Raw genomic sequence first — 27,773 nt, 5'->3', positions numbered from 1 at the left:
ATTTCAATAACATCTTTTGCAAAAATTGATTGTGTATATTTGTAAGTATTATACTGAATAATACAAATAAATCCGTATCAACTCGCTTTCAACTGTGTTTCTGTTTTTGAAGTTTTTAATATGCATTGTTTATTCGTACACAGTACGGTGTGCCAAACCTGTAATAGTGAGAATTGAGCCATGAATACATTGTATCCTAAATGAATACACAAGATCCTTATCAGTGAATTCATTATATGATTTTCTCCAGAAATGAGATACACAGTAAATTCGCTGCTGCCTAATACACAACTCATAGTGAAACATTTGTAATTGAAAAATAAATGACCGCACACTATAGAATCGTCATTATAATTATCATGTTTCTTGATATTACTTGTTTTATCACAATCGTATATAAAGTAGGGCGAGATTATTAATAGCACTATCCGGATTCCGTACTTTAATAATACTTGTTAGGATTTTCAACTAAATTTTCTGAGTCCCCTAAACCTAAATTTTCATAAAGGACCACACTCGTGTCACTTATATGCAACGTTATGAATGCCCTTCGTAACGGTCATTTGGTCACGCTTGGTCAATATTTGTGCCCGCCTGAGCCCCTCCCCTGTGATGACCCCACCAATTTAAGGTAAAACCTAAGAAACTGGTCGTATGCATGCGCGATAAGAATTTTCATCCTTCTTTGTCCCCATCTCACCTGAATCTTATTTTTCTCAATTTCTCTTGTATGAACGGAACATGAATATATTGTTTTTTCTTCACATCAAATCCCGTTCATTGTACATTAAACCATATTTACAGGTTGTTGTTTTCGTCGTCGGTGCAAATGACATCGGCACAAAGACCCCGGTTCGAGTTTTTGAGGACATCGTGGCACTCTGTGAAGGGGTACACAACGCTACACCAAGCGCGACTATCCTTATATCCGAACTACTCCCAAGGGCACGGAACCGCTTCAATGGCAACGGTTATCGACAAGACTTCCTAGAACACTGGAACTACGATGCTGGCGTTGTCAACAAGCTGCTACGCGAGTTTGCCAGCAAGGTGCCGTGGGTTCGTGTCATTGAACATCCGGAATTCCACACCATGTTCGGTAAACAAACTTACGTTTTACTGTATCTTCTTATACTATGTGAACCCGTAATATCGATCCACACGTTTAACTATCGATAATGCTTTTGGATATTTGAGTTTGATAGTACTATTCTTTCGCCCGCAAGTAACTTCAATTTTCCCTGAATATGTAATATGAAAAGACGCTACAATTGGCTAATGTTTTACGCTCTCTTAAAGTTTGTTAACTATTGGCCTACTTACATCAAGCTTCCGTGCGGCAGAGTTTGAGAGGTCGCATATAGAACGGGAGGTTATGGGTTCGAAGACCGCCAATATCAGGATGTTTTGACATTCAAAAACTATTTTGCTAACACACATTGGAAAAATATAGATGTTGACATTGGTGATCAATCTTGTGGCACTGTTATTATATATTATGTATTCAACATAACTATGGTGGTATCATGGAATATCGACCTCGACTTAAATGTCCATCATCTTTAATTATGGCGAACAACGCAAATTCGTAACACATGGGTGTTTCGTAAACAATGCGAAATTTTAAATTTTGAAGAAAAACTTAACTGCTATTCTTATTATTGTTTATCTATACATTTCTCTAAAAACAATAGTTGTTCATTTTTTTAACAATCTTAGCTTGGTCTCATTGCAGGAGCCAATGTCTATCTCCTCAGCAGAGATGGTCTGCATCTGACCATAGATGGTACGAACACGGTTGCAAGCAACATAGAAACAGCCGTCACGTCTCTAACGAAACCAACTAGACCGACTTACCCAGGGCCTGATACTCAGTCCAGCCGTCCCGCGCCTACACATACAACACCGACATACAACACCGACATACAAATTAATCTATCTCGTCCAATAAAATGCAATTTATGCCTTCGACATCCAGCCCCGGAAAAAGGGGGGGGGGGATAACTTCCTATATACGGGTATATAGGGATGTGCCGAAAATACGGGGTGAGTTTTTCGACTAAAATTACTGATATGGGTATGGTTTTGAGAATCTAAGTATAGATATGTGTATTGAAATCCGAACTTTGCTTGTATTTAAATGCATATATATTTGAAAGTATTTTAAGTATCAAAATGGGTTTGATAAATTTCATACTGGATTTACAAATAGACAGATAATTCAATAAGTATACTGGACAAATCGTCATTGATTGCATTGGACTCCGAATATACAACGAAAAAAAGTCTAAAGGTATATTTACAATGATATGCACAACCATTTTTGTACTTCAGTCACTTTTTCGCAATTTAATTTAAACCACACCATTATTGATAACGTTTGTTTCGAACGCTAACCATTCTGACCATTTTTTTACAAACCCGCGATCACGTAGAAGCGAGTTATTTTATGCCTATGGAAGTTTTCTAGTATGCATGACAAACACAAGATCCAAAATGCGTTTTGGGCTCGTTCGAATTTTTAACAAATATTTTACTGTTAACTAAAATGCCACGTCCGACTTGTCATTAAAATCCAGAGAGTCAAACGAAATGCACATCCACATTATGCTCTCTTTCAATTTATCTTACATTTTTTTAACCACATACACATGTCTGCTCTTTTTTTAATCTTATCGAAGTTTACAATAATGCATGACAAACAAACAATCCTAAATACGTTTTGCATTTGATGATGCTTTGAATAAATAATTAACTGTTAAAAACAAACCACGTTCATATGTCGTCGCTAATTCTATCGAAAATGCGTTTAAACTATGTGTCGTATTCTGAGAAAACTGGGCATAATGCATGTGCGTACAGTGTCGTCCCAGATTAGCCTGTGCAGTTCGCACAGGCTTATGAGGGACGACACTTTCCGCCTTAATGGTATCTTTGCTAAGAAGAGACTTCATTTAAACGAAAAATGTCATAACAGCGAAGAGTGTCGACCCTGTTTAGCCTGTGTGGACTGTATGTTAAATATTTTGAGGTTAAACTAGTTTTTTTCGTCACTGAAATGACCACACACGATATACGTCACAAATCTCCTAATTGAAATGTAAAGCTACAAGGCAATGCAAAATTAATAAAACATTATCTTATGAAAATGAATGAAGATGTTTCGATTAAAGATTTATAAATTTACGGAAAAAGATTTTATGTTAGTCAATTGTGTTTTGCTATGAGCAGGGATGTGCGAATAACTGTAAACTTTTGCTGAGCAAGTCATTCATGCTATAATACAGAATTGCAGTTTACCTACATATTTTTCAAAAGGTCAGATAGCTTAATTGGTAGAGCAACCCAGGCCGGTATCATTAGATGGCTCATGGGTGGGTTCGGGTTCGAATCCCGATCTGAACTTCGTAGGTAAACTTGTGGTTGCAAGGCTGGAAACGGATAGTGTGACAATTTGTTTTCGGCGGGGTTTTGGGCTAACCGTTCAGTTCATCAGTTCGTCTAGTCACATGAAACCGTTTAATATGGCCTGTTTGTTGTTTAATTGCTGATTAACATATTTGACACAAATCGTGCAGTCCCGCTTTAACTCCTTATTTATGTTGGCTATATTGCACTTTACCGGTACGCTGCCATCATGGATTCCGAAATTTGCGCAACTTAACACTAATTATAAGGGCTTGGGTTATAGTGCGTACCGGTAAAGTGCAATTGCCCCGGACTGTTTAGTTGCTCTTATCCGCAGATGGTATTCGAACCATATATACTTCAGATGAGTGCAGACATAAGGTGATTTTATCTATTTTACAAACAGCAGCTTTTGTGCGATTTTAAAACAAAAAAGTTACTTAGTTACAAGGACTGTTATGTTGCTCTTATCTGCAGTTGGTTTTCGATCCATAAATGTTTCTTCCCGATTTGTGCAAAATAAGGGTTTATATGAACTACACGGTCGGCAAATTATCACCATTTTACAAACGGAAGCTTTTGTGGGCTTTTCAAACATTGCCTCGTGTGACCTTTTAAACTGCAAATATATCGTTCTAAATCATAAAACAATTTCAATGAAATGTACATGTAATTCTTTGGAAACGTTTTTCTAAGCAAGTTAATCATGCTATTCAACAGCATTGCAGTTTACCCATATATTTTTCAAAAGGTCAGAATAGCTTAATTGGTAGAGCAACCCAGGCCGGAATCATATCTTATTTAGATGGCTAATGGGTGGTTTCGGGTTCGAATCCCGATCTGACCTTCGTAGGTAAATTGTGGTTGCAAGGATGGCAACGAATAGGATGACAATCTGTTTTGGGCGGGGTTTTTGGGCTAACAGTTCAGTTCATTAGGTCACATGAAACCCTTTAATATGGCCCGTTTGTTGTTGAATTGCTGATTAAAGTAATAATTGAAAGTTCATTTCCTTACTTTTTAATAAAAGTCTTTACGAACTCCAGGTTCTTCTGCTAGAAGTGCCTTTAATGATTTAATTCAAATATTTTCTGTATATAAGTTGTGAGTTAGTTTCTTCACGGTGCGTATATTGTATATTGTCATCTAGATTTGCGTGTGTAAAAAAAACCGTTAAAACAGGCCGACTTTGTCCGCGATTTACAGGCCGACTACGACCCTGCCATACAATATTTTGATATGGTTAGAATCTGTAGAGGATCTTCTTTACAACGGTACCATTATAATTAATATCGGACGAATAATAATGCATTTATAACCATTTATATCGGTTCCGGGTTTTCTTTACGGCATTAGCGTGTGTAAAAAAAAACCGTTAAAACAGGCCGACTTTGTCCGCGATTTACAGGCCGACTACGATCCTGCCATAAAATATTTTCATATGGTTAGAAAATGTAGAGGATCTTCTTTACAACGGTACCATTATAATTAATATCGGACGAATAATAATGAAGTTATAACCATTTATATCGGTTCCGGGTTTTCTTTTCGGCATTTGCGTGTGTAAAAAAAAACGTTAAAACAGGCCGACTTTGTCCGCGATTTACAGGCCGACTACGACCCTGCCATAAAATATTTTGATATGGTTAGAATCTGTAGAGGATCTTCTTTACAACGGTACCATTATAATTAATATCGGACGAATAATAATGCATTTATAACCATTTATATCGGTTCCGGGTTTTCTTCTCGGCATTTGCGTGTGTAAAAAAAACCGTTAAAACAGGCCGACTTTGTCCGCGATTTACAGGCCGACTACGACCCTGCCATACAATATTTTGATATGGTTAGAATCTGTAGAGGATCTTCTTTACAACGGTACCATTATAATTAATATCGGACGAATAATAATGAAGTCATAACCATTTATATCGGTTCCGGGTTTTCTTCTCGGCATTTGCGTGTGTAAAAAAAAACGTTAAAACAGGCCGACTTTGTCCGCGATTTACAGGCCGACTACGACCCTGCCATAAAATATTTTGATATGGTTAGAATTTGTAGAGGATCTTCTTTACAACGGTACCATTATAATTAATATCGGACGAATAATAATGAAGTTATAACCATTTATATCGGTTCCGGGTTTTCTTTTCGGCATTTGCGTGTGTAAAAAAAAACGTTAAAACAGGCCGACTTTGTCCGCGATTTACAGGCCGACTACGACCCTGCCATAAAATATTTTGATATGGTTAGAATCTGTAGAGGATCTTCTTTACAACGGTACCATTATAATTAATATCGGACGAATAATAATGAAGTTATAACCATTTATATCGGATCCGGGTTTTCTTTTCGGCATTTGCGTGTGTAAAAAAAAACGTTAAAACAGGCCGACTTTGTCCGCGATTTACAGGCCGACTACGACCCTGCCATAAAATATTTTGATATGGTTAGAATCTGTAGAGGATCTTCTTTACAACGGTACCATTATAATTAATATCGGACGAATAATAATGAAGTTATAACCATTTATATCGGATCCGGGTTTTCTTTTCGGCATTTGCGTGTGTAAAAAAAAACGTTAAAACAGGCCGACTTTGTCCGCGATTTACAGGCCGACTACGACCCTGCCATAAAATATTTTGATATGGTTAGAATCTGTAGAGGATCTTCTTTACAACGGTACCATTATAATTAATATCGGACGAATAATAATGCATTTATAACCATTTATATCGGTTCCGGGTTTTCTTCTCGGCATTTGCGTGTGTAAAAAAAACCGTTAAAACAGGCCGACTTTGTCCGCGATTTACAGGCCGACTACGACCCTGCCATACAATATTTTGATATGGTTAGAATCTGTAGAGGATCTTCTTTACAACGGTACCATTATAATTAATATCGGACGAATAATAATGAAGTCATAACCATTTATATCGGTTCCGGGTTTTCTTCTCGGCATTTGCGTGTGTAAAAAAAAACGTTAAAACAGGCCGACTTTGTCCGCGATTTACAGGCCGACTACGACCCTGCCATAAAATATTTTGATATGGTTAGAATTTGTAGAGGATCTTCTTTACAACGGTACCATTATAATTAATATCGGACGAATAATAATGAAGTTATAACCATTTATATCGGTTCCGGGTTTTCTTTTCGGCATTTGCGTGTGTAAAAAAAAACGTTAAAACAGGCCGACTTTGTCCGCGATTTACAGGCCGACTACGACCCTGCCATAAAATATTTTGATATGGTTAGAATCTGTAGAGGATCTTCTTTACAACGGTACCATTATAATTAATATCGGACGAATAATAATGCATTTATAACCATTTATATCGGTTCCGGGTTTTCTTCTCGGCATTTGCGTGTGTAAAAAAAACCGTTAAAACAGGCCGACTTTGTCCGCGATTTACAGGCCGACTACGACCCTGCCATAAAATATTTTGATATGGTTAGAATCTGTAGAGGATCTTCTTTACAACGGTACCATTATAATTAATATCGGACGAATAATAATGAAGTTATAACCATTTATATCGGATCCGGGTTTTCTTTTCGGCATTTGCGTGTGTAAAAAAAAACGTTAAAACAGGCCGACTTTGTCCGCGATTTACAGGCCGACTACGACCCTGCCATAAAATATTTTGATATGGTTAGAATCTGTAGAGGATCTTCTTTACAACGGTACCATTATAATTAATATCGGACGAATAATAATGAAGTTATAACCATTTATATCGGATCCGGGTTTTACCATAAAGATTTCCGGATAGTTCCGGGTTTTATACCTCCCCTTGAATTTATAAATATCGAAATAGATGTCGGAGTTTGCACATTTCGGACGTTGCTATGCAAGTTAGTTCTCGATAGAATATACTGTTTTACCTTTTCGCATACAGTTGTGCAGCTGTTTTCCATGTAATGATGCAATGTTTTACGTCTGGAATACCCCCCTCGATGATAATAAATCATTAACTTCTCAAATTATAAGCATCGTCAACTTGACAAGGTTCTGTCAAGATTTAATTTTTTTATTTAATTAATAATTAGTAGAATATGTAAAGCTGAGTAACATTAATTCAGACTGATTTCTGATTAGGGCAGTGGTTCACCTGATTCTCTCATAGGTTGACCACACCACAATTTATAGCAGTACAAAAACAAATAGCTTGTAATTATAATTGATAAATGTGAATGTTTAATTTATTTGTTTGCAACAATTTGGAACCTTTTGGTTTGAGCATTGTAAGCCTAGTGTATAATTGCCCCTTTGTTCAGCACACATGAATTGATATGAAATACAGCTATATCTCGTGTGGCGTATTTTCATTTAAACTCTGGATTTTAATGACTACAAGTCAGTCGTGCAGTTAAATATGTTTTAAAGCATAGAAAGAATCCAAAATTATTTTGGATTTTGTGTTTGCCATGCATAATTTAAATTTTCATAGGAATAAAATAACTTACAGCCACAGGATTACGGCTTTGTTATGCTAAGCATCGTATACAAATGTAATTAAGAATTAGTGTGGTTGTAAATAAATTTTGAGAAATGGAACGCAAAAAAATCACAGAAAATGGAAGTGCGTGCATGTTACTGTATCTTGCAACTTTATTGTTTTTAGAATTGGATTAAAGTTTAAATTTAGGTAAGCGTGTTGCTTATACTAAATTTAGTTCTTTATGTCTCCTTTGCTCTAATATGGTATGAAATGCGTATCTTGTGTAACGTAATTTCATTAAAACTCTGGATTTTAATGACGACAAGTCAGACGTGTTATTTTATTTAACAGTAAAATATTTTTTAAAGCATCAAAAGATTGTAAAATATTTCCGATTGTATTTTTGTCATGCATAATTTAATCTTCCATAAGAATAAATAACTCGCTGCGTAAAGATTTCGGTTTCTTAATCATGTTTTAGGTAAGAATGGTTAGCATTTGATACACAAATTTAAAAAAAAATAGTGTGGTTTTTAATAAATTTTGAGAAAGAGAAGGATGACCAAAATTGGAGGTTCATATCTTTGTAACTTTATTGTTTTGAGCAAAGGATTAAAGTTAAAATTGATGTACATGTAAGCGTGTCGTTAATACTAAATTTAGTTTTTTTATGACTCCTTCGCTTCTGTATATACAATGTATACACTACGAGACCCGTGATTGTTGCCTAATTTGCGGAGTCAAGGCGGACAGTTTGCTTTTTGAGTGGAAAATCACCGCGATTTCATGTGATTCGTCACATTTATATCGGTAAATATGTCTGAGAATTTCATTAACACAACCATATGACTACGCCATTTTTCAGAAGTGTAAAGAGTACAGTGCATAATGCGGGACGAGCGTATTTAAAAAGCTTATATCATATTTCTCGTAAATTACCAAATTATTTGTTTTGTCTAAATCAAATACCATGTTTGGCCAAGACTGTATACTGTCTAACTCCCCTTTCGGGTATTATTTGACAGGTAATAGATATGACAGATTACTCTGTAAGTATAATTGTGCACTCAAATTTTTTATGACAAGTTGAATTATTAGTATTGTATATACCATTTCCATGCGATAAATTTTAGAAACCCATTTATTTCTCACAAACTGGGGTTGAAAAGTAAACAACAACGGGGTTTGATTTTACATTCATGAGTTTTTTGGGGTGTTTAATACATGTATAGTCATTCAAATTACTAATGTTTGATAAGGTTTTATTAATTCTGGGTATAGTTAAAAATGTTCTGTCGGTTTAAAACCATGGCCGTTGAGGGCATAGCAGTTTTCTTTATATGGGCCAGTGGCTATAGTAAAATCTTGTTACCACTCTAGAAATCACATTTACTGTGCATCCTTCAAGAAACTTGGTCAGGTCATTTGTTCTAATGATGTCTTGTATAAATTAAATCTCAGCCAAGTTTGACACTGGGTCATTTGAGCTAACAAAATTGGTTAATATATTAAACAAACAAAAAGCATGTTTATACCACAGAAGTCACACTGTTAGTCTAATCTTCATCAACATCGGTATGCATATTTAACTTCAAAACAAATATTGGATCAGCGATTTCAATAGAAGCAGAATCCTGCGATTTGACGCGAGCAAATTAAAAATGACTCATTTTTGACGCAACCCTTTTTTCTGCCGTGCGTCATTTTGACGCATCAAAAATTTAACCCGAGGGTCAGTCAGTTAACATCTCCAGTTCCATGGTAATAAATCCGCCTGTGCTCCTAATCAAAATTAATGTTTCAGTATTTGAAACTCGGTCTATAATCGAGGGAATAGAGGTCTACCCCGGGCGTTGTTTTTTATACTCTCAAGTCATAATACTACACATAAACATTAAGAAAACACATTTTCTCAATTAGATATAAATTATCCGAGTAGAATTAAATTGCTACGTCTTGACCTTTGACATTGTAATTGGCGGACGTATTGTAAATTAACATTAAACCCGCGTTCAATTAAAAAATGGCGATTCAAACAACAACAACAATTCAAATTACAAGTAATGGTGATTCAATAATGGAGATAGCATTAACTGGATTTAACGAACATTAAATAAGGTTTCTTAAACCAGATAACAACAAGGAAATTTTGGATTATTAAAGTTAAACTACTACTGGTAAGGCATTCTTAAGTGTATATATTTCCGACATGTATAGTATTCGGATAAACAGCAATAGATATACATGCATTTAGATTGTGTTTTTGTACAAAAGCTATTATAGGGATGATGATAATATAACAAGGATAAATATGTGATGAAAAGGTGCTACAGGTACATATCTTAAATTACTTAAATGTGTTATGATGAAGTAGATTTTAATGAGCATTTATTGTTTTAACAAATAAACATAGTATACAGTAGTGATAGAAATAATAAAAGTTGTAAAATGAACATGTTTTGTTTTTGAAAAACTTAAAGTCGATATTGTTCGCACAAATTATTGATATTTTGTCCTTATCTTTGCGTACCAATTCATTAAAATATGCTGTGTTATGTATCATGGTATTTTTATTTAATAACGCAGTATAACTTTTTTAGATATTGTGTAACTCTTGGAGCATGTTTTTATCTAAAAAAATTGAATAATACAGACAAAAACACAATTAACGCACTTCAAAATTGACCCCAGAATTTTTCAATTTGACTCCTCAAAATTTCAGTCCAGGGGTCATTGACTCCTGGTTTTTATGGAATGAGTGCTATATTGACGTCATCATTTGATTTTAAATAGAAACAAATTCGTACCCATATTTCGTAACCATATTTTTTTCGTACCTATTTTTTTTTACCCATTTTTTCGTCCTTAAATTTTTTTCGTACCCACATTTTTTTTTCGTACCCATTTTGTTCGTACCCAAATGTTTTTTGTACCCTAATTTGTTCGTACACAATTCTTTTTTTTGTCCCCTTTTTTTTCGAACCCAAATGTTTTTCGTACCCATTTTTTTTTCGTACCCAATTTTTTTTTTGTACTCAAATTTTTTTGGTACCCAATTTTTTTTCGTACCCATTTTTTTTATACCCAAATGTTTTTCGTACCCAAATTTGTTCGTACCCAAAGTTTTTTTCGTACCCATTTTTTTCGTACCCAAATTTTTTTCGTACCCATTTTTTCGTACCAAATGTGTCCGTTCCCAATTTTTGTCTTACTCAATTTTTTTTTCGTACCCATTTTTTTGGTTCCCAAATGGTTTTCGTACCCACATTTGTTCGTACCCAAACAATTGTTCGTACCCATCTTTTTCGTACCCAAATGTTTTTTGTACCCAAATTTTTTCGTACCCAAATTTTGTTTCGTACCCATTTTTTTCGTAGCCAAATTTGTTTCGTACCAAAACTTTTATTCGTACCCATTTCTTTTGTACCCAAATAGTTTTTTCGTACCCTAATTTTTTTCGTTCCCTATATTTTTCGTATTCTAATTTGTTTTCGTAACCAAATTGTTTTTTTTTCCTACCCACATTTTTTTCATACCCATTTTTTTTTCGTACACAAAGTTGTTCGTACCCAAATTTTGTTCGTACCCATTTGTTCGTAGTCAATTTTTTTTCGTACCCGAATTTTTTCGTACCTAATTTTTTATCGAATGAGTGATGTATTGGACGTCATCATTGATGACGTTCAATCGAACGCATGATAAAGGGGGCTAAGTTTCGTTAAGCTGGCGCATATAGTCGCGATTTGGGTCTCTTGAAAACTGGCCGAACACGTTTGCTGAAATTTGACATGTATATGGACAAAAATGTGATCTACCTGTTGGCGTAGGCGTTATACCTGGGAAAAATCTAGTTTTCGAGTATTTTGTGTTTAAATATTTTTTCTGCGAAACACAACGCACGTAGATAAACATTGTGACGTAACGTCATGAAAAGCGCTTAGGCTAGCTTCCATCTTGTTAAGAAACAAAGAAACTAAGTTACGCGGTATTAATTCAATATATATACAGTTAGGCGTTAAATCTATAAACAACGACGTAATAATTGTGTTTAAATATCAATACGAAGTACACAAGCATGTCTTTTGTGCAGATCGAGTGTGGTTGTTTAGATATTCATGACATAAATCTATGTGTTATTGTGTGCGACGAGTTGAAGAAAGGTTTACACGGCGAGGCTTTCCGAGACGTGTCGGATAAATGTAAGTACACACTGGTATTAACATGGTATTCTATTTGTCGGATAATATCTTTAATATACGTGTGTTCTTATAAATATCCAATGTTATTCAAATTACAAATGCCTGATAACGTTTGATGAATTCGTTTTATCAATATGCATTAACATTCAAGGGGAATAATTTTATTGGAACGTGCGATTGAATGTGTGATGTTTGGATAATTAGTTGTTAAGCAATAAAAATGATAAGTATTCAGTTTGCTTTATCTCCTTTTCATTAAAAGCATTGTTTTACTGTTTTTTTTTCCTTAAAGTAAAACAGTTAAGTCGTCATTTTATCTTGACTTTAAGATATTGAAATAGAAGTCGGATATTTTATAATTCGGATGTTGCTACGCAAGTTAGTTGTCGACATAATATACTGATTTATTGTTTTCCTATGCAGTTGTGCAGCTGCATTGTAAGAAATGATGCGCTATTTAATTTATAAAATGTCTGCCTGTCCCTGATAATAATAAGTCTTTAACTTAACAAACCCGAGCAATGTCCATGGCCTGTCAAGATAATAAAAATATGTACAGCGGAGCAATATCAATGTCAGACTGATGTCTGGTTAGCGCAGTGATTTGTCCACCAGATTCTCACATAGGTTATTCCGGTTGTTAACACCACAATTTAACACTACATTTTTTTTATATAGCTGGTAATTACAATTGATAAATTTCATTGTTTTAATTAAATTGTTTGCACAAATTTGGACACTCATCATGTCTGGGATATGCTGGGTAAAATGGCCTTTGAATCAAAACAGACATCTTTTAATCTGCGATATGTAACAGTTTAAGTTTAAGACGTGTAAAATACCAGTATATAAATCTGAAAATATCCCACTAAACTAGGATGTACACCCTCAGTAATTTTATACCATACAAGAGAGCGAAGATGTTATGAAATACCTATCTCGTGTGGCGTATTTTCATTTTAACTCTGGATTTTAATGATGACAAGTCGGATGTGCAGTGAGTTGAATATTTTTATACGTATATTGTGTGATGTAATCTCATTAAAACTCTAGATTTTAATAATAACAAGTCCAACACATTACATATAACAGTTAAATATTTTTTAACGAATCAAAAAAATAAAAAAGTTTACTGGTAAATAAAACTCCTAAATTCCGTATAAGGACTGTACGTTACCAGTGATTTTTTCTGCCCATAATTACAGCCTCTTACAGGCCATTTCCTAATGGCAAAAAGTAGCAATTTTTCCCAATCGGACATAAATTTCCCCCAAAATATGCAAAAGTTTGCCAATAAACTAAATTATTGGTTTATTGAGTTTATTATACAGCAATTTAATTTCCCAGCACTTTATGATATAAATTTTAGAAATCGTGCATTTATAAATAATTTGTGAACTGTAATTTATAATCATTATCATAATTATAATGTTTACTTTTTCCCAATTGCATGGACTTTCTTGCTTTTTCCCAATCCATAAGGCACAGGCTGTAAAATATAAAGCGAAAAAAATCACTGGTTACAGCAATGTGTGAAACAACGTCATTAAAAACAAAAAAATATGTTTGACCACACTGGTGGGTAATTATGTTTACGAAAAATACAAACAATATAGATTTATGATATTACATGTTAGATTTTTATCACCCATAATCACTCATAAAGCTATTTTAATATTTATGTACAGTCAATCTTGTGGATGCGACCACTTGTATTAAGCGACCTTTGTCTTATGCGACCATTTTGAAATCCCACGGAGTTTTTTCGCTATATTATGATATTATATGAAGCGACTTTTGTCTTACGCGACCAGCGACCGCTAATTTTTGTGTATTTTGATCTTCGAATCTTGAATTAAGCGACCACTAGGAGGTAAAAGTGGTAAATCTATTTATCTTTCAGGAACAAATCCGTGTTAATTGTTTATCTAAGCCGATAAGATGTACTGTTACACCTCTGCTTTGTTTTCACACCAACCATACTGATTATGCTTTTTCTCATTGACTGGTTCTGACCGGTATTTTTGTAGACTGCGTATCAATTTATTGAGTTGAATATAGAGGAACGTATTACGCACAGTCTACAGCTTAAATAGTTAACTATGTGGAAAGTTAAGAGACAACACCGATTTTTCTCGAGTGAAGATAACAGGTGCAGAAACAATGCACTGTACGCGACAAACATTTCCTGAGAAGTGCGGAAAATAACCTATTAATCGGCATCATCTGTCGAAATCCGTACATTACCAATTTGTAATTATGCTAATTAGTAGATATTTGTTAGCCAATCACATTGTTATTTACTTAATAAATTTTCCAATCCTGTTTGTTTTGTTTTCAATTGACATGTTTTAATTTTTTCAGCTCATTATGTATCATAATCGAGTCAGATTTCCTTAAGCGTACATGCAGAAATTAAAATGTCAAAACAAAAAGTGTTAACGTTGAACGAGAAAATTCGGGTTTTGTAATTGTCAAAGAGGAAAAGTGCACGTAAAATCGCTGATGAGTTTGGAGTTGGTAAAACTCAAATTTAGAACATTCTTAAGCATAAAGCCAAGGTGCTTGAAGACGTGGAAAATAATGTGTCAGGTAAAGAAAATGCGAAAAATATTTCCTTTTCTATGTTGTTTTTGCAAATAAATATGTACACACAATTCATTTATAATAAATGATAATTTGTAGTAAGTGAAAAAATAAAACACATTATAAGTAAAATATTGTTTATGTTTTGTGTTTATTTTCATTTTGTTATAAAAGTAAACATTCTTCCAGAATGGCCTTTTTTATTTAAAGACCATTTTTTAAGAGACCGCTTTTAATTACTCCCTTGAGTGGTCTCTTAATACAAGATTGACTGTACATGTACATGCTTAGACAGTTTGTTAAAGCCAGTGCCTTTTGGCTTCGGAAAATAAGCATGATAAACCAAAAAATCAGGAAAAATAGCCTATACACCATACAATTGAGAAAAATGAAGAATAATTAATATGATTACAATAAAAATTGTTTTTAAGTGCATGTTTGAGTGCATTTTTAAATTTATAGTATAAAATGCTGCTTCAATTTCTTCTTACCTTTCATAGGTAAACAATGAAATATCATCTGCTAGTGCCAAATATGAATGGGAAAGCTGATTTATGGTCATATCGTAGCAAAAGTGAAGAAAATATGTGCATTAAATGAATGAATTCAGATTTTGTTATCTGGAATAGTTGTATTTCAAATAGATCCCCAACGGCCCAACCTATTATGGCTTAATAAGGGCTAAATTGCTTTGGGATTTAAAATCAAAAGGCATATTGAATGATCGTTTAGCGTTAATGTGCTACATGATGTCTGAATTCATCGCCAGGGACTCTGTGAGCCATTAACGCAACAATAGCTTGTGCGTATAGCATGATCATTTAAACAGAGCCCCATTCCACCAACATGGAATGGCGGACATATTTACAATATGGACATTGCAGCAGGCATTCAATTAAGCCAGCCTTCATATTTCATAAAATTATAAATATAACAAGCTTTATCGCTTCCTTTTATTCATAAAAAACACTTAAAATACATAAATGAATTTTTTTTTATCTATTTCTATTGGGTATTTTTACTTTTCAGGTAGCAGAATGTCTGCGGCTTATCCGAGGGCCAATTGATAAAAGTTGTTGATGCCAAAACAGGTAATAATAATAAATTATCAGGTACACAAGCAAATAAAAATATTTTTGATGCTAAAGGTGTGGAAGACTGTCAAATTCAGGTTTAGGGTCCCTAAAATCCTTATGGTCTTGTAATTCCTGATGCAGAATGTATTGATAGTGCTGAGTCCTGACACGTAAAGCTTGTGCTTTGTTCGCAGTGTTAGTTTGCTCTGAACAGGTTTACCCTTATTCCTGCCATTAATGCAGTCCCGCTGAGTTGATTTGCTACATGTACTTGTAAACCTACAATTAGCTTATTATCCCCACGCCTTTTAGCTCGTCCGTTGTGCGTTGCGCGGCGTCAACATTAGCCTTTTTAACTCTCCAGAGGCCACATTTAATGTCCAATCTACATGAAATTTGGTCAGAAGATTGGTTTCAATGATATCTTGGAAGAGTTCGAAAATGGTTACGTTTGCTTGAAAAACATGGCTGCCAAGGGGCGGGGCATTTTTCCTTATATGGCTATATAAGGCTATAGTAAAATCTTGTTAACACTCTAGAGGCCACATTTATAGTCCGATCTTCATGAAACTCGGTCAGAAGATTCATCCCAAAAATATTTTGGATGAGTTCGAAAATGATGCCGGTTGGTTGAAAAATATGGCCGCCAGGTGGTGGGGCATTTTTTCTAATATGGCTTTAGTAAAACCTTGTTAACACTCTAGTGGCCACATTTACTTCGTATTTTTTTCGTACCCATTTTTTTCGTACTCAAATGTTTTTTGTACCCAAATTTATTTGTGCCCAAATTTTGTTTCGTACCCTTTTTTTTTTCGTACCCAAATTTGTTTCGTACCCAAACGTTTATTTGTACTCATTTTTTAGTACCCAAATAGTTTTTTTCGTATCCTAATTTTTTTCGTTCCCTATATTTTTCATACTCTAATTTGTTTTGTAACCAAATTGGTTTTTTTCCTACCCAATTTTTTTCCTACCCATTTTTTTTCGTATACAAATTTGTTTGTACCCAAATTTTGTTCATACCCATTTGCTCGAAGTAAAAAAAATTCGTACCCGAATTTTTTCGTACCTTATTTTTTAATTTGTACCCATTTTTTCGTACCCAAATAGTTTTTCGTACCCTTATTTTTTTCGTACCCTTTTTTTGTATGGAATGAGTGATGTATTGGACGTCATCATTGATGACGTTCAATCGAACGAATGATAAAGGGGGCTAAGTTTCGTTAAGCTGAGGCAAATCACTGCGATTTGAGTTTCTTGAAAACTGGCCGAACACGTTTGCTAAAATTTGACATGTATATGGACCAGAATGCGATCTACTTGTTGGCGTAGGCGTTATACCTGGCAAAAATCAAGTTTTCGAGTATTTTGTGTTTAAATACTTTTATGGGAAAGGGCACGCGCACAGATAAACATTGTGACGTCACTTCACAAACAGCGTTAGACATCCGCCATCTTGTAACGCGACAAAGAAACTCAGTGTTATTAGTTCAATAAGCACAGAAAATATGATTGTGTTTAATTATCATTAATACAAATGTCTATATTTTGTGCAGCGGATGTTTATTCAGACGGATACGACAGAATTACGTAAGTATCATTGTGTACTTTACAGTAGATTTTACTACGGAAGAAATTTATTATATCTCACTCAGTCACTGACAAAATGAGCTTGACACATAAACAACAACCGGATCGGATTTACATCCACATAATATTGTGCGAATCCGATGCAATTCAAATTACTAATGTTTGATAACGTTTGATGAATTCGTTATATCAATATGCATTAACTTTCAAGGGGAATAATTATAATTGAAATGTGCGATTCAATGACAGTGTTATATTGGGATAATTATTCGTTTAGCCGTAACAGATAAGTATTTAGTTTGTTGTGTTTCATTTTCAACATAGTTTTACCGTTTTTTACTTAAAGTAAAACAGTTCAGTCGTCATTATATCTTGAATTTTAAATATTGAAATACATGTCGGATATTTCATATTTTCGGACGTTGCTACGTAAGCTAGTTGTCAACATAATTATTAAGATACATATTTACCTTTTACCATACAGTTGTGCAGCTGAAGTCTAATTAATGACGCGCTGTTTAATGTCAATAATGTTTTTCTGCCCGTGATGATAATAAGTCTTTAAATCAACAAACCCCAGCAATGTCAATGGTCTGTCAACATTAGAAAAATATTAGCTAAAGAAACTTCAGCGTACAATTTATATGGTATTGACATACCTGTTCTCTGAGGCCAACTCTGTATCTAAAGTCAACCAGAGTCGTAACATATTTATGTCACGCAATAAATCAAAGAATACTCATTTTCTTGGATACATTTCTACATATATTGGTGAATGAATATAAATTACTGCATCGAGGAATGTTTTAAGGTTTAAATGTTTCAAATGCATCTAACAATAGATGAAAATAACTCTCATCAGTCTGAAATTCACAATTTTGAAGCCATTGTCGCTTTGTCCAAGACTAGTTTTCATTTGGATACTGTCGGATCATCCTTGACATCTTTTGCTAATATTGTAAACATTGCCTTTGTTTTCTGAAATCTATTATTTGTGATTAACAACATACGTCTGGTGGATTATAAAACTGATTTCAGTGTGAATCGGGTAGTTTTAAATATTTACTTTGAGTTTGTATTTACACTACAATTTGTTAACAACACAAGCCAGAATATTCTAAAATACCGGGAAATGTCATTCTGAATTTGAAAACACTTGAGCACATGGTATACAAATATACAAATACAAATTTTATTTTAAGTCAGTTTGTACATAACAAGTATGACATTAACATCTACATTTTCACAACAATAACACGTATACTGAAAGCGCTTGGACAAAGCGGAAAGAATCCGGGTATTTCGGACGAGGGTATTTCCGGGACAGATTTACTCAATATGCAAAGGAAAAATATGATATGCCTAATCGACAATTTCAATTGGGTTTCGGAACGCATGGTTTTATTTTTCTATGCGTAATCGGCAATTTTACATTGGGTATTTACACAAATGCGCACCTAATCTGTAGCTCTGTTACAGTAATCTGTGAAACAACGTCATTAATAAAACAAAAAATATGTTTGAACACAACGGTGGCTAATAATGTTTAGGAAAAATTACCAACAATATAGATTTATCTATAACATAACATGTTAGAATTTTATCATGCATTTATAATCACTCATAATGAGATTTCAATATACAGTTACATGCATAGACAGCTTTTTTAAGCCAGTGCCTTTTGAATTCAGAAAATAAGCAAGATAAACCATAAAATTGGGAAAAATAGATAGTAAACCATAAAATGGAGAAAAATGAGGCATTATTAATATGATTATAAATAACAGAATCACAATAATATTGTTTTTAAGTGCATGATTTAGTGCATTTTTAAATTTATATTATAAAATGCTGCTTGAATTTCTTTTTACCTTTCATATGTAAAAAAAGAAATATCATCTGCTAGTGCAAAATATGACTGGTCATTTCGTAGCAAAAGAGAAGAAAATAAGTGCATTAAATAAATGAATTAATATTTTTGTATCTGGAATAGTTGTATTTTAAATTGATCCTCCACCCTATTATGGCCGAATAAGGGCTAAATTGCTTTCCAACTTGAAATGAAAAGGCATATTGGTTGATCGTGTAGCGTTTATGTGCAAAATTTGAGGGCCAATTGATAAAGCTTGTTGATGCCAAAACAGGTAATAATAATAATTTATTATCAGGTACATGTACACAAGCAAATAAGTATATTTAACCCTTTCAGTGCGGGAACCGAATTTTAAAGGCCTTTGAAAACAGTTTGGATCCAGATGAGACGCCACACAACGTGGCGTCTCATCAGGATCCAAACTGTTTGCTATTCTGATAGTATTCTTTGATAAAAAATCGAAGAAAATGCTAATTTTAGAAATTCAGCAGACGACATTTTAGCAGACGACAAATTTCCCAGCATGCAAAGGGTTAAGATGCTTAAGGTGTGGAAGACTCATAATCAGGTTTGGTGTCCCTCAAACCCTAAGCGTCTTGTTATTTCTTATGCAGTTTGTATAGATAGTGCCACATCCTGACACGTAAAGCTTGTGCTTTGTTGGCAGCGTTAGTTGGCTGTTAACAGGTTCATTGTGGTTATCTCCACCATCAGTCTGTCCGTCTGTCCTAGCCACTATCTCTTACACCATAAGCACTAGAACCATGAAACTTAAACACATGGTAGCTATGAGCATTATGTGCGACCCTGCACTATTTGGAATTTTGATCTGACCCCTGACCTCGCAAACCAAATAATGTTTCTTTAAAAAAATCTATGGCGGTAAAAAGTTAATGTGCAACGTCGCGGAAAATATTATACTTGACGACGTCATACAATGATGCGACTTTTAACAATTTAAGATTTAAAATTAAATCACATTAATGATTTAACAATGAGTTTTGATAATATAAATGCCATTGAACAGAAAATTGACATAAATGTGACCATATATTAATATTTGTACAAAATAGCCGACAACAACCGATTAAGTGTTAAAATTCCCGGGTACGTTTTAGTATATTTACCGTACCCAGGGTACGAGCCTTACTAAATGTATTATTATTATATCTCACCGACTACAAGGTACCTTTATCTTGTTGTGTTTATCAACCTGGAATTTATGTAAAATCCGGCTTTCTTTACTTTTATTTTTCATTCATTTGATTAAGCAATTGTTGACGTATCTCGTGGAAAATTATTTGAATCTTTGGATTTTAATGGCGACAAGCTGGAAGTGTCAATTTATTTTAAAAACAAATCTAAGATTTTAAGTTTTGTGTGTTTGTCATGCATAATTCAGTGTTTTCCAAACAAATTTGAGTAGCCAGTTATATGGCCAGCAACAATGCAGTAAAACTAAAGCATTTGTGACATTTTACTTGATATACTTGGGGAAAGTAGTTGGCGTCTAGAGTAAATGTAACCGGCGAAATGGCCCGCTGCCGGTCTTACAGAGAACACTGATAATGGTAAACTAAATAAAAAAACTCGCTGCGACTGGATTACGGGTTTGTAAAATTGTTTTTTGGGTCATAATATGGTTAGCATTCAATACAAATGTTATTATAAAGTATTGTGGTTTAAAATTCATTTTGAGAATAGGATGGAAGAACAGAAAATGAAAGGGTATACAGGGATGAAAATTAGTGGTTTCCCGTGAGCCCAGGACAAGTAGTTTTGGCCTGGGCAGTTCAATTTCCAAAGTTGATAGTCCGGCCGGGCAACTTGTTTTTTTTAAGCTTAAAACAATTCAGTGCAATAAAAATTGAATAACAATTGACCACAATGGATCACTACTAGTTAAATAACATTCATTATTTAGGAATAGGAAATAATTAAATTCAGGCTCATAATAAAACATCAAACATTGAGTAGTGCAATGTCAGCAAATTTATTTAATTATCTATTATTTTATTAAAAGAAAGTATAATATACACATATACATATTTCTGGGCTCGTTATTCTTTATCTGGGCAACCAAAATACTAAAGATGGTTGCCTGTGCGGGCAACCAATAGTAATAAGTTAGTTTTAATCAATGAAATATCATTGTAACTTTATTGTTATAAGCATTGCATTAAAGTTGTGATTGAGGTAAGCTTGTTGTTAATAATATAGTATATTTACTTTTTAGCTCGACTATTATATATGAAATATATAAAGTGGAGCTATCCTACTCACCCCGGCATTGGCGTTAGCGTGCAAATGTTATAGTTTGCGTACCACCCCAAATATTTCCTATGTCCCTTGACATATTGCTTCCATATTTTGCATATTTCTTAACCAACATGACCCTAACCTAAATACAAGTCTTGGCAGACAACTGTATCACTTGCATTTTATAAGAATTATGACACTTTTTCCATGTAGAATATGCATATTATTGATAACTCTACAATGTTCGAAATTCGCACTAGCCTGGAGCTAGTTGATCTTGTTTCGGGCCACTGAATTTCAATGGGTACTAGCCCGATTGGGCTATTGATTTTTCGAACTTTTGAAATTAAAAATGCTCAAAAATATTATTTTCATCCATCGTTTGAACCATACCTTAGAGGGTTTATTTAGCTTCGTATCGCGTTTCCTCACCCTTCCGATTATGTTGACATGACGAGAGTTTGAATGACATTTTTTTTTTGATACCGTGCAAATAAAATGCGGATCTACCCAGGTTGTTCAATTTGCTGTACTTTCAGAAAACCATACAAGTCTACAAATGTTTTAAATGTCCGCCATCTTGGATTTGTAATGATCTATTGACGAATTAACGCATTGCAATATCATATTTTAATAGAATATGTCAACCAAATTATATATTGATAGCGTAGTTGCTTGGTTACTTTTTACTGGTTTTCAGTTTTGGCAGTCAAACGTTATGCATATTTTATTTCACGTGCAAGGACTTACATTGATTGTTTTTGGACAGTTGTTTCCGGATACGGTATTATCTGTCGATTTTAATTTATTTTCGACATTCTTGATAAAAAAATATCTAGAATGATGAATACACATGCGATGTTACGGATGGTCTGGTTGATAATTTTTCACATTGTACTCACCAGAATTGGACCTAGAAAGACTATAAAAAAAAACAGTAAGCTAGGGGGAGGAGACACTGCCCTCTATTCGCTTTATCATACGGCCTAAGACTTTCGGCTAAATGTTTCGGATTTCAAATTTGGGACAATTGACATCTAAAATTATTTACAGACTGGATATAAACCTTTGCATCTTGACTGCATGTAAGGTATTGATTGACGAATATCGTCATACATAAATATTATAATCGTATTGTGTCATTGAAATATTATAATAACATTTCCAGTTAATTGGGATCAACTGTTAGTTGCAATCCTCATCAATTACACCCTACCTGCATTAAAATCTACCCAGAACCGCAAAAATATAAACTTATTTTAAAAACTTGTGATAAACAGTTCGGGCTAGTAAACTTTGGTTCGGGCTAGTGAAAAATTCCATCTGGTAGCCCGAACGGGCTAGTGGTTTCAAAAGTGAAATTTGCACACTGACTCTTTGTTAAAGTGTGCATACCACCCCAAATATTTCCTATATCCCTTGATATATTGCTTTCATATCTTGAATAATGTTAACGTGCATATTTTGTATTAACGTCTTGTTATTGTAGTGTACATATTTTTCGGATTTCGGACAGTCCATTCATTGAGTATTATTGTTGTGGTTTTGTGAGTACTCTTCATGTAAAATACTGCTGTTTAGATGTTCATTTTTAGTCGTATATATATCAGGATTCAATACCTATACCTTAGTGAAAATGGCATCGGAAGAACATTTGTTCATTGTACTAGATAAAAGTAAACATTATATCTATTCATCTTATTGTTTATTGCAGTTTCAGTAATATTCTGTCTAAAAATGATTTCAACATGATATAATTATAAATCATGGCTAGGAAATGTGTATATATGAAGCAAAAATTAAAAATAGATGGTTCATTTTTTCACCATTTACATGTATGTATATTTATCTATGTATACATCTTTTGTTGTAAACAGTTATGCGACATGTTGGGAAACGCCCAGGACAAATATATCGACGTAATGATTTTTTCACTTATGTGGGTGTATGTTGGCTCCACTTCACACGATACAGTCATTGTAGTTTAATTGAAAAATGCATCTTACAATGTGAGATGAGTTCTGGGTTCAAGCCCCAGCAGTGGCCTATCAAGTGTGAAATACGGAGCCATTATGATTAAATATACACAGTTATCTTTTTAAACAATACCATTAAATATAAGGAATAATGTTAAAGGGGAATTGCTGCTTAGCTATTTTTGACATTGAATAACAGGGTTTATATACACCCCAAGGATAAATGCTTCTAAATTTGTAAAAAAAACAAAAAACAAGTCGAAGTGTGCAGAATATTAAACATTTGCAACTTTCTGATGTCTAAAAGTCATCAAATGCCACTTGAAGTTTACTCTTTTTTTGTACAAAATAACCCATTTTGTGCTGTCCATTATCGGTTAATGTTTTACGCTGTCAGGTCCAGAAGCGCTCATTCTGTAGCATGTTTGGACCATAATCTATAATGCGACCAAGTTTCAGCAGATTCAGCCCAGTGGTTCTGATTTTATACGCTGTGCCTAGCTTTTATTGAGTATAAGTACTATTACTCACTGATTTATGCATATGAGCTTGGCTGTTTTCGAACAAAACCTGAGGTTTTGTCATAGCAAGCTCATTGTGTCATGAAGTGTCTTTTCGCCATCCGGCGTCCGCCATGCTAAAACCTTAACATGAACCCATTGTACCCACATATTTTTTCGTACCCATTTTTTTCGTACCCAAATATTTTTCGTAATCAAATGTTTTTCGTACCCAAATTTTTTTTGTACCCATTTTTTTCCTACCAAATTTTTTTTTCGTACCCATTTTTTTCGTACCCATTTTTTTTCGTACCCAAAATTTTTCGTACCCAATTTTTTTTTTCGTACCCATTTATTTCGTACCCAATTTTTTTTCGTACGCAATTTTTTTTCGTACCCACATGTTTTCGTACCCAAATTTTTTTTCGTACCCTTTTTTTTTGTACCCAAACTTTTTCGTACCCACTCTTTTTTTTACCCAATTTTTTTTCGTACCCAAATTTTTTTCGTTCCCATTTTTTTACTACCCAAATTTTTCGTACCCAAATTTTTTCATACCCAATTATTTTTTGGTGCCAATTTTTTTCGTACCCAATTTTTTTTCGTAGCCAAACGTTTTCGTACCCACATTTTTATATTCTTACCCATTTATTTTTTTCGTAATCAAATGTTTTTCGTATCCAATTTTTTGGTCGAAATCGGTTTTCAATTTGATTTGATCTCCCCACTCATTCCATCCCGCGAAACCCTTAAGGTGTCGCAACTCTGGTAAAAGCTATATTATTTTTTCCATATTAATTATAATGGTATCCTAGTAGAGAGGCCCTCTAAGGTTTGTAAAACATGCAACAATACTGTTTTACAATATCAAATTAGCGCTCTTATTAGCGTCCAAAGTTGGTAAAGTTTTATGATTTCTAATGCCTAATTATGTTTTGCGTAAAATTCGGAAAAGATAAAAGTAATTATAAAAGCATTATTTTCTACCGACTTGAATTCAAATAATATCGTTGTGAAGGAAAATTTATGACGTTCCTAAAATATGCAAAAGTATTTTTTTTCAATATCAGATGTGCGCTGTAGGTTGGTATAAGTTGTTTGATTTCCTTACCAAATTATGACATTTTCTGTTTTAAAGGTACAGTTTTAAAGCGTAAAATTGTTTCCGGTAACCCGACCCTACGTTGTTTTTTCTTGCCGACCCTACAATTTAGTTTGGAGTATTTAAAGTCGATTTTCGTGCAACACGCTTTTCTTTCGACATTATCACTTTACATGCATATAATAGGGATATACGGCATCCGGATAAAAACCCTCCCGTCAATTTTATAGGGGCGGACATAAGCTCTCCCGTCTTTTATTCGGAAATTTAAATATCGCTTACCGTTAAACTGAAATAATGACCCTTGGATTATTTTTTCAATATACTTAGTATAAGAATAATTTCTTGTGAACGCATCTCCTCTTATTATTTCAATGGATTTTCATTTATACTCATGGACATTCTTCAGGGCGACATGCAGTTGTACGTTAATGCCGGAAGTTATATATTGCCTGTTATTAAGGAAGTTCTGGCCCTTGTAATATTTGCCTCTATTAACCTCAATTGTACAGGAATCTGTCGGACTCTACCTAATTCCCCCATACAGAGGCTATATACTTATGTGTAAAGATTATTCATGCTAACAATTCACTGTCGCAGTAAAACGGCTATTACCGTCAAAAACAGAATGTATATTAAAAATAAAGTTTTCATTTAGGAATGCATGTATGTTTCCTAATTAATAAAGAACACAATAATTTATATGTTGAATAAGGTTGCGAATGTAATTTTGATCGAGTCAATTTAAAAACCCGCTTGTATGTTATTCTATGTTGTAATGGCTTGTTACAATAATTTCAGAAAACAAATATTTCAGCCGTATATTTTATATTAATTCACCTGTTTATTCACATATAAATGCCTTAAATTGTTAGTTTCATGCAACAAAGGAGGTATTGATATGTAACTACATCAAAGATTCTTAAGTTGTAAGACAAACGATCCTTAATAATACTGTTAAATAAATGTCATTTCTACCTCGAAAGATCTTACGCTTTTACCATCGACTGTGTTTATTTCTATTTGTATTCTTAATTGACCTGTTTTATGCTATATAATAATTTTTGTTATGCCTATTGACGTGACAGAAAAAAGTGTATATATTCAAGAATAAAGACGATGTCATTTTGTTTAAGTCTGAATAAACTGTCTGTCTGTCTGTCTAACTGTCCGTCTGTCTAGCTGTCTGTCTGTGTGTCTGTCTGTCTGTCTGCCTGCCTGCCTGTCTGTCTGTCTGTCTAACTGTCTGTTTGTCTGTCTTTCTGTCTGTAAGACACACGATCTTAATAATACTGTTGAAAAATATCATTTCTACTTCGCAAGATCTTACGTTTTAACCATCGATTGTGTATATTTGTATTCTTAAATAATTATATATTGTTATACCTATTGACGTTTCAAAAAGGTGTGTAAGTATTCAAGAATAAAGACGATGTTCTATTTTTCAAGTCTGAATAAACGGTCTGTCTGTCTGACTGTCTGTCTGTCAGTCTTTGTGTCTGTCTGTCTGTGTGTCTGTCTGTCTGTCCGTTCGTCGGTCTGTCTGTGTGTCTATCTGTAAGTATGCATGTCTGTGTGTGTGTGTTTCTGTCTGTCTGTCTATCTGTCAGCCAGCCAGCCAGCAAGCCGTCCAGCCAGCCAACCAGCCAGCTAGCCCGCCAGCCCGACCGTCCCCCAGCCAGCCCTCCGCCCGCCAGCCCGCGAATCAGCCAGCTTCCAGCCAGCTAGCCAGCCAGCCAGCTTGCCAGCCCACCAGCCAGCCAGCCAGCAAGCCCGCCCGCCCGCCAGCCAGCCTGCCCGCCCGCAAGCCAGCCAGTCCGCCCGCCAGCCCCTAACCAGCCCGCCCGCCAGCCAGCCAGCCCGCCAGCCTGCCAGCCAGCCAGCCAGTGAGAAAGCCAGCCAGCCAGACAGACAGACAGACAGACAGACAGCCAGCCAGACATCAAGACAGCCATCCACCAGCCCGCCAGCCAGTCAGCCTGCCCGACAGCAAGCCAGCCAGCCAGCCAGCCCGCTACCAGCCAGCCAGCCAGCCAGCATGCCAGCCAGCAAGCCAGCCAGTCAGGCAGCTAGCCCTCCCGCCAGCCCTCCCGCCAGCCAGCCCGCCAGCTATCCAGCCTGCCAGCCAGCAAGCCAGCGCGCCAGACAGCAAGCAAGCTAGCCAGCCAGATAGCAAGAACGCCAGTTAGCCAGTCAGCCAGCCAGTCAGTCAGCCAGTCAGCTAGTCAGCCAGTCGGCCAGCCAGCAAGTTAGTCAGCCAGCCAGCCAGTCAGCAAGTCAGTCAGCAAGTCAGTCAGCCCACCGCCAACCAGACAGCCAGTCAGCCAGTCAGTTGGTCAGCCAGCCAGCCAGCCAGTCAGCCAGCCAGCTAGCAAGCCAGCAAGTCAGCTAGCCATCCAGCAAGCCAGCCAGTCAGCCAGCTCGCGTGGACCGAAACTAAGGGCTAAAAACAAATTTCTACACAAATATAAAGCTTCCTCTATGATTGGTAATATCACTTTAGCAAGTATAAAAAGTTTCACGAAATTAGCATTACAGGTCACATTTGAAGGGATTCAAAAGGAGTAGGACTCAACACCCTGCTATTTTACCCTAAATATTGCCTTAGACCGCATTCATAGATATTGCCTGATGGAGATTCAAGCGTCTTTTATACTTTGATCTTGACTGGATGTGAATTAATTTACTAAAGCGGTTATTTTGTTGAGACTCAGGTTGGAGTCAAAATGAAAAGTAAATAGGTAATAGCATACAATTTT

The 27,773-nt window shown here is 34.9% G+C and overlaps 1 protein-coding gene across 1 annotated transcript; it reads left to right on the top strand.

Annotated features, from left to right (window-relative positions):
• LOC127851165 (uncharacterized) lies at positions 1-27,406 on the top strand. The gene is made up of 3 exons (XM_052384783.1): positions 1-1,099; positions 1,736-1,942; positions 27,204-27,406. Exons 1-3 carry the CDS (start codon positions 742-744, stop codon positions 27,404-27,406), a joined length of 768 nt encoding a protein of 255 aa, XP_052240743.1. The 5' UTR covers positions 1-741.
• The last annotated feature ends 367 nt before the right edge of the window (positions 27,407-27,773 follow it).

The sequence above is a fragment of the Dreissena polymorpha genome, chromosome 11 (assembly GCF_020536995.1).
Source record: "Dreissena polymorpha isolate Duluth1 chromosome 11, UMN_Dpol_1.0, whole genome shotgun sequence".
Classification (NCBI taxonomy): domain Eukaryota; kingdom Metazoa; phylum Mollusca; class Bivalvia; order Myida; family Dreissenidae; genus Dreissena; species Dreissena polymorpha.
The sequence above is the reverse complement of the archived record's forward strand: the minus strand, read 5'-3'. Positions and strand labels throughout refer to the sequence as shown.